Here is a 14,289-nt window from a genome sequence, read left to right on the forward strand (position 1 = left end):
AGTCACGTGTCCTTCCCACTCCCCCTCTTTGTCATAGGCCTAATAAAATGTGACTTTGTGGTGGCAGCAGAAGATGGCAATGTTCTTCCCTTTTATAGACATAGTTGGAACATTTGGGAACACTGAGGTGAGGGATAAAAAAGGGAGTGAATTTTTAAGCATCACTGCACTAAGTGTTAATATTCAGAGCCCTTCTCAAAGAACTATAGTTCCAGGCAACTAACCTTCATTTCTGGAAGATCCTGACAACCTAGACTACTCTCTTATGGCATAAAGCATTAAACAGTGCAAGTAAAAGGCATAAGAAAGAAGCATGCCTAGTGCAGTTTCAAAGCTAATTTGCTTCTTATGAAATACAGTTTGCATTTCCCAATCTTAGATTTTTCTTTAATTAAGTTGCATTGCCTGATAATGAAACATCTATCATTAAATTTTTTTTATGGCCTGTATCTGTCCTCGAAGTGCATGTGGAACTACTGGCGAGTTTCCTTGGAGCTCTGAGCATGAATCAGAGGTCAAAATTTATCCAGGTAAAAGACTTACATAAAGAGCTAAAGTGACAGTGAAAAGCACAACATGTTCTTTCTGCAGCTTTTCAGAAACATTAAAGACAGTAAGAGTAAGATCTGCAATAAAATTTAGCATATATTGGTCTTAACTATTTCTTGTCTAACTGAGCTCAGAATGTGGAACAAGTTGTTTCTAGCTCTAGTACTCCAGAGCAATGTTCACAGTATCTTGAGGTACCGTATGATGATACTAAGCAATATACAGTATTGTGACTTTACCATGTCACCTGTATATACTCTACAGGTGCATGATGACACTGTGCAATAAACTATTTGCTAAAACTAGGTGTTCTTGTTTGAGCAATCATCCAAAGAGACTGCCCTTTTGGGACAATCCTAGTTTCCTTTTTCAAACCCAGCTGCCTTAGTGCCATTTTTGGCACTTATACTCAGTTCACAGCCCTATTCTACATGCAGTGATTCTCTTCTATTTTATATCCACATAGCTATTGAACATGTGAGCTCCAGCAAGGCAGGCTAGGATGTGTTTTGGCCAGGGAGGTATGCAGCTGCTACCTATGAACATACTTGGATGAGTGTTAATTTTACAAATTGTAGCCTGGCAAAACCCCATGACTAGCAGCTGCTATATACTGAAGGAGAACGAGGAGGAAAAAGAGGGCCTTCCCATGTTTTAGCCCAATAGACTAGCAGTTAGGTAATTGCTCAGTAAGTAGGAGACCCAGATTCTAGGCCCTTTCGCCCGGAGGAGTTTGACCCAACATCTCTCCAACTTCACAGCACACTACTCTAACCATCAGGGCACAGGTTAGACATTATCCAGTCCCCAGTACCAGTTGAAACAAACTCATCCCTACTTTGAGGGTCTGGCAGATGAGAAAATAACCAAGCTAAAAAAAAAAGAGAGAGATTACATTTTAAAGAAAGCATCTCTCATGACAAAGCAAGAATTTATGGGATACAGCTCTATATTGAACGCTACACACCTTTTAAAGAGCAGGGGTTAATTTAGAGACAATATAGCTAACGTACAGTTAGGGGACATTTAGCATAACCAATAATTGAAAGAATATACAAGCTAAATTAAATATTTCTACATCACTTTCCTTTATGCTTTGAAGACGATTGTTTTAATCCAGCATCTAGAATGAAGGTTCAGTTGAGGTGATTGGGAACTTCTCAGTCAGTGAGGATACACCTGATAAGCCCAATATCTCTAGTTTGAAATGCCTGTGGGATGTCTACACTTACGTTCCTGTTCCAGCTGTCATAGTATGGAGCTTCAGGGCAGTTTGGCCCTACTCGGATTGCTTGCTCAAAACCATATTATGATTTTAACAATTAATTTTGCAAAGATTAGTGCTTTAATGAAGCTGTCTGGAAGGCTTTCATTCAGTAACCTCCATGAAGTGAGTAATGGGAGAAAGATGCCCACAAACAGAGACATATCAATGGTAGCTAGAAAGTTCCCTGAAACTTTTAGCAAAACTAAGCAGCAATACATGAACCATGGTAGAAACTCAAACTTTACAGTCCAATCCTGTAAGAAACTGTTTCATTAATTCCTGCTGATATCATAAGAAAGTCAGAGCATTAAGCCTAGATCTAAAAAGAGAAAATGAATACTAATCCAATAAACTTTATCATGTCTACTATACAAGCTGTAGAACTCTAGCATAGAATAGACATTAAACATTTAACTAAGAAAAAAATAATGATTTTCCAGAAATCTACCAACAACATTATATATATATTGTTCTTCACAAATATTTCCCTTATAAAATAAGACTGGATTTTAAAATCTTGTTCTTTTTTGTATAAACATTTGTAAACAAAACTGTCCTGAATACAAAAGGCTGCAATTAATGAGGTATAAATTACCAGGAATAATTACTTGTTAAGTGGTTAGCCACTTGGCAGTATTCCTATTTGCAGAAAGACAAAATATACATACACAGCACATCTAACCCTGGAGAATATAAGTGTACGGAATAATTTGTACAGTCTCAGGAGCAATGAAAATATTCATTCACGATACCCAATCAAAATCACTAGAAAACTGAATTGGTCAATATATACACTAACCTGTATTTTGATTGGCCATGAAAAATTGCTGACATATACATAGAATGTGATGTTTGGGTTGCTTCGAAAGTTGAATTTTTCACAAGAAAAACTATCTCGGTATTCTTTGATGTTAGCCTTAGAAACAACAGGAATTTCTTCTCCAGATATTGTTCCAGCTAAAAATGTAAATGAATATTACATTATCATAAAAAGAACCAAAGTAGTTTACTACAGGCAACTTTAATACTGGTGTTTCCTTACTTTTGAGCCAGTGACTCAGCAACCTTTTCTATATATTATACACATTAAACAAGTAATATTTCACCTACACAGAAAATTCACACAAACTCCTACCGCAATTTCTGAAGATTATGAATGAATCATAAAATAAAGGGGAGATATACTTGGATAGGAATTTTATAGCAAATGTATCCTGGTTAACTACACAGCTAATATAGTTTCCTCTAGTAATTTACATCCCATTTCAATAAAAATTCATAAGTTACTAAAGTGTGGAAAGTGAATTTGTCTACATTTTAAAATATTGCTATCGTGTCTCAAATGTTCTTAGAAATGTGAATAATACACCAGATAAACATATATCATTTCTTGTAAACCATCAGGCTTCTCACCAATTCTGTTTGATCATAGCACTGCTGACTTGGTGAAGTAAATAGAAGATAATGGAAAATACAGAATTTGCTAGCAAAAGTATTTTAAAATAAAGCTTTGAATACCACACAAAAATACAGATAGATGCAACAAAATACAGAAGTTCTTGGGCTTCTTTAAACGCCTGGTTTTATTCATTAAAATGTACAGTTTCACTTGTAAGCATTTTGCTTCTCCTTGGATATATTTTCAGAAAGTCAACAGAACCAATTCATAAAAACTTTCTAAATAAACCTTTTCTTCTTCCTTATTAAAGCAAAAAGAGTAATGGGGTTTAAAGTTTGGGGAAAAAGAGATAAGCAGCTCCTTTTATCAGCATACACAGAAGAATTTTATTATTTGATATCAATGTTAAGGTTAATAATTAAATTTTTAGCTTGAACACTGAAACAAAGAAATTAAAATCTCAGTCTCCCCAGTAGTTAAGGAAGTAATTTATCTTAATTAAAATCACAGCATTTCATAACACTGCCATTTTTAAAATTTAAATAGAGTACAAGCATTTCCTACCAAGTAATTTTAATTGAATAGGAGAGAAAGTTAACATGTTAATGAAGCTTTGTTCAGATTGCAAATTATTATCTGAGCTTTAAGTAATATAATTAATAATGGTATAATGCTAATAGAAAAACAATACATTTTATAAAGTTTTATTATTCAAATTAGTAACAAAGACAATCATGTTAAAAAAAACCTTAAAGGATCTTGAGATCATATGGGGAAAAATATATCATAACAAAATGCTTCCCTACCTGTAGAGCCAACAGACCATGTGATATTGAGGTTAAAGTTGTTTGATGCATTAATTGATATATCCAAATTTTTGTTCGACTAGACAGAGAGAAAACATATATTACAACTAATGTAAGTTATAACGAGCCTACTGTACCTTTGATGGACATGAAGCTTTTTAATTTTCCTTCCTTGATTGTTGACTGTAAAGATTAGGGTGAAATTCAGAAATCAATGGCAAACCTCTCTGTGACTTGAATGGGGGTAGGACACAACTATTAACACTGTAACTACCAAACACTCACAGATCCCTCAGTTGCACAACAAACCTTTATTTAATTTAATTTCAAATAGACAGCCACCCCAACTATGTCTAACCAGTTCTTTTAAATCACTCTCAGCCAGACAAGTTAAACCAAGGCCACAGGTTCAGAGTCTTGCTGGTTTTCAAAGTGGGTGCTTCTACAACACCTTAAACAGCTCAAAACATCAAACATCTTTTAAAAAGCAGCCTTCCTTGTAAAATCTTTGTGCCATAACACCATAATTATCTTCTGCTGCAAATGTCTCAAGGAGGTCACAAGAACACACACCACAAAATATCATTCCATTTTATACAAATGTCTTGCAACAGGGAATGTCTCAGCAAGTCACTAAAAATTATAGTTCATTAGGGAGGAAAATAACATAAACCTATTTTAGTTTGCCTGGATTGTGCCTGAAAAATGACAGCAGAAATATAACACTTGATAGGAGTGGTTAAGAAAAGTGCAATATCAGCCATCTGTAGAATGAATTTGGAGCTATCTGTTTATCTTTGCACAAAGCTAAAGAAAGAGGAGAAGTGGCCTTCTATTGGAGTCAATAGAAGTTTTCCATGATTTCAACAGATCTGATTAGCTCTAATGCTTGATCGGTACTTTGACAGAACTAAACTCATAATCAAATACAATGAGCAAAAACATCTCTTTTGTTCTGGGAATTTATACTGGGGTTGTTTAATTATATCCTCTCACCTGTTCAGGATTTGCTATGAAGTTTATGGCAGTGTGGTGGCGATCGTCCTCTTGTAATAAGCTGAAGGTAAACTGGTAGTCAATCAAAAGGCTGTCTGTAAGCAAAACAGAATTTAAACAAAATACAAGTAGAGTCCAGATGCAGATATATTTAAAATAAACACCATCCCTCCTCCCCCACAACACCTTAAACAGATCACAACGTCAAATACCCTAAGAAAGGGAGCCTTTGCTGTAAAATCTGTGCGCCATAATTATCTTCTGTTGAAAATTTCTCAATTACCGGACAAGAACACACACCACAAAATATCATTCAGCTGTACACAAATCTCTTGCAACAGGAAATGTGTGAGCCTAGTTTCACTTGTATAAACGTATGTGTACGTATGTATTTATTTGGCATTTTGATGTTTATGTACCCATCACTAGTGTGTTGGAGTAGTTAACAGGTATGAAACCAAGCATAACCTAAATTAAGAAATTAAAATCAGCATAAAAATGTAAGCAGCTATTTTTATTGAATTGTATTGATACCAATATAAAAACATCCTCATCATCATGTCTCTTGAGTTAATCAGTTATTTCAAAGTGTCTTATAAGGACTATTTTATGTACTAAAATTATTTCAGTATTCTGTTAACAAGCATTAAAAAGTTTTAGTTGTATTGTGATACTTTAATAGCTTGTATTTTACTATGATGTACAGCTGAGTAACATAGCAGTTAACGGTATTTATCTATACAATACTGAAAAATAAAAAAACAAAATAGTATCTACAGTATCAGAATACAGTGCACAACTATGATACCACGACGATATGACTCATAATAAAGCATCATACTGGAATTAACTATTTTTATTTTCATACTAGTGTATCTGTTGCAGAAAATCATGGGTTACAGTTCTACAGTGAAAGCTTGGTCCCACTGAAACAAATGTGAAAATGACTACTGACTTCAGTGAAGTCATGATTTTCTCGCTCCTATTTATTTGATCAACAGTATTCTTGACTTCTAAAATAAAGGAAGGGAGTGGAAGCTGCCTAGCAGTTCCATTTTATACTACTTTCAGACATCAATAACTACTATTCACCAACGTAAAGTCCTCTACTACTCCCTCTCTAATTTTCTGCTAGCCATTGCCACCTCACCATTATATACAACATATTCTTATAATCTCAAAACTATCAATTATTAAGCAGCTTGAAGGTGGAGTTCGAGTAAGCAGAACTTTAATCGGACTCAGCAAAGGCATTTTTGTTCTGGTCAATGGCCTATTTCTGCTCCTAGGGCATGCCTATATGAGATGCTTAACTTCACATTAGCATAGTTTACTGTGAAGTAAGCATGCGCATCTACACGTGCATATGCTTGCCACGCAGTAAACTTCCTTAATCCCAAGTAAACTTGCTACCTGCAAATGCAAGTAGCAAATTTACTAGAGATTAGTAACAGTTCAGTAGCGCTCACGTAGACACGTGACTGGGAGCAAAATCTGATCCCGGTCAGGCATTCACCAGTGGATGGGAGATGGCTCTTGCCCCCAGGATTTGCCTGCTGCTGGGGCAGGCTCTCCTACAGGAGCCTGGGCAGGGATTATGTGCCCCTGTCTCAGCAGCAGGGAGCGCCAAGCCTCATGCTCAGAGACTATGATCAGGGAGCAGTAGCTGGCAGATGGTTATCTCCTAGTCCCTGCTCTGCCATGTCAATCGGAGAGCAGGGGGCTGGGAGACTTATCTCCCAGCACTGGCTCCATGACTGCAGGGCCAGTACTGGGAAACCCTCATCTCCCAGTGTCTGCTCCACAACCATGGGGTGCATGGAGCTGGCACTGGGAGATAAGAGTCAACCAGCACTGGCCCCACATTTGCAGAGCCAACACTAGGAAATAAGTGTCTCCCAACACCAGCCTCGCAGTCACGGAGGTGGCACTGGAAGCTCCTTGATGGCAGGGGCAAGGGAGCCTGTTCCCCACCCAGCTCCGGGACTGAGAACAGGGTGGGGAGCTTGTTCCCTGCTCAACTCTGCACTCACAGAGCTGGCCAAGGAACAAGCCCCTCAGCCTGTTCCCGCCCCCCAGCTCTGCACTCATGGAACTGGGTGGGGAACAAGCTTTCCAACCTGTTCCACCCTCCTGCCCCAGCTCTGGGCTTACAAAGCTGAGCAAGGAACAAGCTTCCCAGCCTCCACCCAGTGTACAGGGCAGGGGCAATCACCCGAAACACACCAAAAAAGCTGTGATATACAGCCGAGCCCTCAGATACCACCGCATCTGTACTGAAAAGAACACCCGGGATCGCCACCTCACCAATCTTAAAAAGGCTTTCACCCAGCAAGGACACTCCTCCAGAGAGACAGATCACACGTTTGAAAGAGCCACCTGGATACCACATGAAGAACTGCTGCAGTACAGAAGAAAAACACCCACAAATCGCACACCGCTGGTTATGATGTATCACCCATCCCTTGAACCTGCACAGAAAATCCTCAGAAAGTTGCAACCCATATTAGAAAGAGAACCTATTCTTAAAAAGATCTTCCCAGAGCCCCCCATCCTAGCCTTCAGACAAGCACCGAACCTCGCCAACCTCATCAGCAGAAGCAAACTTCCTCAAGCACAGAACACACCGAAAGGATCCAGACGGTGCCAGGGCAAGAAATGCAAAACCTGCCCCCAAATCTCCACCACCTCCACTATTACTACACCCCACAACAGAGCCATCAGCATCCATGCATCTTACAGCTGCACCTCCAGAAATGTAGTATACCTCATCCAATGCACCAGATGCCTTGATGGAAAATACATAGGAGAGACCAAACAACAACTGCGCACCAGAATGAGTGCACACCGGAAATCCATCAAAGACAGAAACACCCAATTACTGGTGGGGGCACATTTCTCACAGGAGGGCCACTCTCTCTCCAATCTCTCAGTCCTGATCCTCAAGGGAAACTTACACAACACGTCCCAGAGACGAGTCTATGAGCTCCATTTCATCAACCTGCTGGATACTAGAGATCAGGGACTAAACATAGACATCGGATTTTTGATACATTATAATCTGCCTGGCATCTGACTCCCCAGCCCAGCCCAGCCCAGCCCAGCCCAGCCCCTGGCTTCTTTACTTTTCATTCCATCCAGGAAGAGCACACACCAACTGCTGACACTTCCTTAGCCTGACGAAGGGTTTTTGAGCCCGAAAGCTTGCTTAATAACTATTCTCCAACCATTTGGGTTGGTCTAATAAAAGATATCAAATTCATCCAAAGAACCTTGTCTGAACATGCCTCCAAGGCTTTCCATGATACACCAAAGATGGCTGAGAAGCTTGGAATCTGTAGAACACAAATATATAGCTTAAAAACACCATAACCCCTATTAAGCATAGGCTAAGAACTCTTACAAGTGCAGAAACTTAGCAAAAATAAAACTTGTCTGCTCAAAATTACATAACTGGACAATAGCATAAGTTGGAAACAGATCCTGGAGTCCTGTTTCCAAACCACATGCCTGTGAGATCAATTTTTGCCATCTTATGTGCACATAGCTTAAAAAGATTTAAGAGATAAATTCAAGCTGTAAAAAATGAAGTTATTTGTCATCCCCCAAAATACTTTCCTGGGAATGCATATTTTCTGTATTACTTTGGATTGTTTAGTTTTCATTATTGTACCATAAAGCTGTCTTTTTGTCCTTTAGCTGTATGTCAGATCACTTATGTTAGTAACGTCACAGATGCTATGTTTCTCTCATTTAATCTCAAATTTGCAAAGTTAAATGCCAAAAAGAAAGGAGCTTGCTTTCAGGAAAGAAATGTTTATTCCAATGTAAATGACGATGAACTAAATATAACTTTACTATCTGGAACAATTTAGAATCAACTTCACCATTTTTCCTTGGAATTGCATCAACAACATATAAGCCATATATCAAATTACCGAAGACAATAAAAACTGGTGGTATATGGCATCTTTTATACTCAAGGTATCCTGAATTGCTTTATGAGGCTACTAATTAATAATCACTACACTGCTGGTACATAAGGCTGCATGAACAAATTCAAATAATCTGAGAGAATTGTCCTAGGTTTGTTCTCCTGGTAGAAAAATTTACCTAGAGCCGTGTTTACTGACATTTGAATACTGAGGCCCCGAAGAATGGAGAGCTTGCAGTGCTGACACTGTGCAGCCAGAGGGAAGAGGGGCAGAGGGAGATGGAAAGGGGGTGCGTACATATCTCAGTGTGCTTTGCAGGCTCCTTTAGTCTGCCTGGCAACAGATGGCAGCAGTGCATAGGGCAACCATTGACTGGCTGACCCAGACTGCCCATAGTCAGCCTCTTTTTTTCCCCGCAACACAAGGTGAGGATTTTGAAGGAGGCATGCTCTGCTCCCTGCTGGTGCAACAGAGTCCAGCAAGCAACACTGGGTTTGGACAGATGTAGTTTCTCAAGGGAAAGCCCCTGCTCACTCAAGAACAATCATGAGTGTACAGACATTTATAATTTTTCTCCCAGAGCAAATTAGGCCACTCTGGGGGAAATATAACTTGGCAACAACCTGAATGTAGTGACCTCTCAGGAGAAAGAATGCCTCTACAGGCAGCTAACTGTCCTCCAGAATCCCACTGTGCTTTGGTTCTTTTTGCTCCCTGTAGCAGGCTTCAGGTTCCAGGGTGTAGCTAGCTATGTGTACCAGGGATTGCAGCCCAGCTGCAGGTGGTAAGCGGGTGATGGCTGCCTATGAAGATTGAGCCAGCTGCTGGAGATAACTGGCTGGCCAGAGGAATTTAAAGCTCAAAGACTGAAAAACAGATGGAGAGACAGAAAGAGGGATACCAGGCTAGTGCCGACAACACCAAACCAGGGTATTCTCTCAATATTTGCGAAGGAACTCCAGGGTTAACTCTTTACTGTTTTGTATACTTTGCACAAGCTGTAACTTATGGGGTTTGTTGGGTCCTGTGAGGCAGGACAAATAAAGAGTGTGTGAGAGAAACCTGATATCCCACTCTATGCACCCTCTCCCACAGGGCCAGGAAGAGTGTGTGTTAGTCTCAGCCAAGCAGGGAGCAGAGCATACTGCCCCCCACACCCCCACATGAGTGTTTTAGGCTGGAAAAGCCCAGCACTGAAGCACTTTGGGGGGGTGTTCTGCTCCTGGCTATTTCACTGGCATGGAGTCCACTCAGGACATATCACAATCAGCCAACCTGTCCCTCTCCCCCACACGCAGGTAACCCCAACCCTGATTGCAGCACTTTGGTGTTGGGAAGCGTGGGTCCCTGCTGGGCTGGAACACAATACAGAGAGTTCAGGGTGAAGAGCTCTGTACATTATAAGTGTGCGAAGCACGCCGTATTCAATTCGGATTCAGCCTGATTTCGGGGACTGATTTGATTCATTGATTCAGATCACTGTCCCAATTTGATTTGGCCGAATCCAAATCTGAAGGTTTAATTCTTATTCAGAAAATCAGAAATTCAGCCATAGACACAACTTTATATGTTTTTTCTATGTACCTTGGGGTACCAGGCACAGCTTGTGAACGCTGAGATGGTGGGGTGAATGGATCATCCCACAGGAGCATGGGGGGGCCCCCCCATGTGCTTGGTGATGGCTCCCCCCCGCACCTCCTGGCTCAGCGATTGGCTGTGGGGGGAGCCTGGGTTCCCCCCCCCAGACTCAGGAGGCACCAGTCACTGAGCAGGGGAGTGGTGAGGGGAGTCCCCCACGTGCTTCGTGGTAGACCAGGAAATAGACCAGAAGTGCTTCTGGTTCACTTCTGGGCCTGCCACCAAGCATGCTGGGACCCCCCCCCCCCCCACACACACACACACACACTCCCATGGGATGCTTCATCTGCCCCACCATCTCAGCATTTACAAGCTACCTGGTACCTTGAGTTATGTAGAAAAAATATACAAAGCTGTGTTTATGTCCGAATCATCGAATCTCTCTGAATTGAATCAGAGGCTTCTGGTTTGATTTGGAGAGATTAATGGGTTTCCTGATTCAATTCAATTTGGATTCGGAGATTCGGCCACCAAATCAGGTCAAATCTCTGCTGAATTGAATCAGTGACCAAAGCTTCATGCCTCCCTACTGTACATAGGACAGACCTTCCCCGCTTTCTTCCCTATTATGTCAACACTGCACTTCCTTCCCTGACCTTGCTTCTCTTCTTGAACTTCTATAGAGGAAAGTTTTCCTCACAGGAAAACAAACCTAGGTGAGTTATCCTGAACGATCTGAATGTGTGTATGCAGCCACAGTTTCCCTGGGAGGCAGGGGGAGGATGCTAGAATACTGTGTTTTCTGAAAGAAGCCACAGCGTGTATAAACATTTGCTCTCCCAGGAGAAAGTCTTCTGGTAGTGATTTAACTCTGGTTGTTTCCAAGTTATTTTTTCCCCCCCCAGAGTGGTCATTTTTATTCTAGGGGGAAAAGTCTGATTATATGTACACTCAGGGTTTCTCCTGGGAGGGCAGCTGTTCTCCCAAGAGAAACTCAAGGTCTGTACAAGGCCAAAGATAGATAGCCATAATGGTGGTGATTATATATGCAAGAGCTCAAATAGCCTTGAATACTATAACCTGCTTTATTCAGGAAGACGACAGATAGTTATAGCACTGGAGTTACCTTGTAATTCTTTCAAAAGTGCCAAGGAGTTTTTAACTTATTCCTGGACAGCCATGCAAAATGGAAAGAAGCAAGTCTAGGTTAAGAATTCATAATGAAGATACTTTTCACCTAAAAATTATGACTTTTTCAGTCCTCTAGCATTTTGCAGCAGAAAACTACAAAATGTTTCGTAGTCATAATAGGCCCTTTCATTATTATGGAAAGAGGCCTGGGCAACAAATTACACTGCTAAACTGAACACCGGTTGATCTGAAGGTAGCGAGGAGCTGTTATGGAAATATGTCCAACTGTCTAAGTAAGCTTGCACTGCAGCAGTGGACTTTGAGGGGAGAACTGGTGATGTAGGAGATCTGTTACTAAGGAAACCCTCTTCCCTTCTTCTCAGGACTATGTTAGTCCCTGGCATGGGCCTCTTCACTCATGCAGCCAATGGTAGTATTTCTCCCCAATACTCTCCTGCTCTTGGTCCTACTCAGTCCATTGCAAGTAAGGAAAGCCTCACATATCTCTCTCATAGGAATGAATAGCTAAATATGAATTTCAAGTACGAACAACCTAAATTGTTGACTGGCTTTTGTAGATGAGAATTAAAACATATTTACAGCAAGAAATATATATTAGCTCAGGATATATTCTTATGTGTTTTTGCTTCTTTTGCAACAATTGATCAAACCAACAGTGATTTAAGTATTCATAACCTTTATATAAAAAAAAGGGATTCATCATGAGCTTTTTCTGTGTTTATAAAAGACTTTCACAAGAACAAATTAATTACGAAGAAAACCTGCAATGATTCCAGAAAAATGGAAAATAAGACTTTTCTAGAGCAATCTTTGTACCTTGGTGATAAGAGTGAAAATGTGTGTTGTAATAAAGTGATTGTACATCATATACAACCATTACTGTATTGCCGCTTTGGCAATGGCAACTAAAAGACGCTCTTACACTGCTTTATTTAGATAGCGGGTATCTCACCTCAACTATGGTCATTTTCAAAGCCCGCTCAATTTTGTGCACGTGATTACTGTATCATTACATATATATACCCATTTGTATTGGATGTGAATAACCTATTGTATTTCTTTGCATTCTGCATTTATAAATGTAGAAGGGAAATCATAATTCTATTCAGGCCATAGATTCCGCCTTTGTTGTGAGCATATTCCCTCCCTCTCCCCCGCCCAGTCCAAATTTATTCCCAGCACGTTTTTCATTCACAAAGTGTTAATTAGCTATAATGATTTTCTAAAAAGACTAGGCTGTTAAATGTCTTGCACACTGCATAGATTTCTTTCTTAACTATGGAACAAATTTTAATGAAGAGTATGAGACATTAAAAACCGGATGTTGTACTCTTTTCTTTTTAAAAACTTTTGACATTTTAGATGTTTTATAAAAAAAAAAAAGTATGACATTTTAAAGATATTTTTCTTTTTTTTTTATATATATTTTCCACTATGCCATTGGTAGAAAACCCTCAAATCTTATGCAGCAGACAACTGCCTATTTACTTTAGACTATATTTGGAAAATATTTGTACTTATATTTTTTTTTACTTCATTCCACTTTCATGTTTGTTTGCATTCCTTCACTGTATTCATCATAAAGCATAAACACTTACAGATACTGTTCATCTATACCATGGCAAAGAAAGGATAATGTGGATATAAAACAAAAGTATAACATCGTTCAGCCCCTACTATAAAAGCCCTCTCTTGATGCTGACTACCCAACCACCTATTGTCCTGTATTTAACCATTCCTTTTTTGGCAAAGATCATCCAATGATTCCAGGCACATCTAGATGGTATCAGATCCCTGGACCCCTATCAATCTGGCTTTTGTCATGGGTATAGTACAGCGATGGCACTTGTGGCCTTGGTTGATGATCTTTGCTTGGACCATTGATTTATTAGATTTTCATCAGCCTTTGATAGACTTAACTCTGAGGTGCTCGTAATATGGTTATATTACCTGGTAGGGATTTGTGGTACCATTCTTAATTGGTTCCTCTGTTTCCCAGCAAGGATGCCCTACAGAGTGGGAATGGGTTAGCGTTCACTTTCCCCTCCAGACCCTTCCTGTGAGGTCCACTACCATTCCATCGCGTTACCCCTCCAATTCAACATATATCTGAGGTGACTTGATGGGATGGTGTGGAGGGCTGGAGTGAGATGCCATCAGTATATTGATGGCACCAAGCTCCACCGCTATCATCTGACCTGGGCTACACAATCTTGTTCTTTACCCAATCCCCAGCTCCAGTTGAGGATTGGATGCAGGCAAGCCAGTTGAAGCAGAAACTAGACAAAACAGAGGTGGTGATGGCTGGCAGACATCATGACCTGGGAATGACTGGGGCACTTATTCTCAATGTGTTTCAGTCTCCCCTTGATTTGAAGCCTTGAGGTGCTTCTAGATCATTTGCTGCCCCTGGATTCTCAGGTTTCTACAGCTGCTAGGAACTCCTTTTACCAAAAACATTTGGTGAGATGGCTGTGTTTTTTTTCTTTCTGATTTGGATCTGGCTACTGTCATAATTCCTTTTATAACCTCAAGGCTAGACTATTTCAATGCACATCTGGGGCTATCCTTCAAGAGCATCCAGAAGCTACAGCTAGTGCAGAAAGC

General features: G+C 40.1%; 1 protein-coding gene across 3 annotated transcripts in view; it reads right to left on the reverse strand.

Moving 5' to 3' along the window:
* ATRNL1 (attractin like 1) overlaps positions 1 to 14,289 on the reverse strand; it is a 1,033,288-nt gene that overhangs the window by 530,331 nt on the left and 488,668 nt on the right. For all 3 annotated transcript variants that reach the window (XM_019485923.2, XM_059730100.1, XM_059730101.1), the window contains exons 22-24: positions 5,018 to 5,112; positions 4,022 to 4,100; positions 2,616 to 2,773 (exon numbers count right to left, since the gene is read on the reverse strand). In XM_019485923.2, the coding sequence (XP_019341468.1) occupies positions 2,616 to 2,773; positions 4,022 to 4,100; positions 5,018 to 5,112 (332 nt within the window). The remainder of the gene's footprint in view (positions 1 to 2,615; positions 2,774 to 4,021; positions 4,101 to 5,017; positions 5,113 to 14,289) is intronic.

The sequence above is a fragment of the Alligator mississippiensis genome, chromosome 6, assembly GCF_030867095.1.
Source record: "Alligator mississippiensis isolate rAllMis1 chromosome 6, rAllMis1, whole genome shotgun sequence".
NCBI lineage: Eukaryota > Metazoa > Chordata > Crocodylia > Alligatoridae > Alligator > Alligator mississippiensis.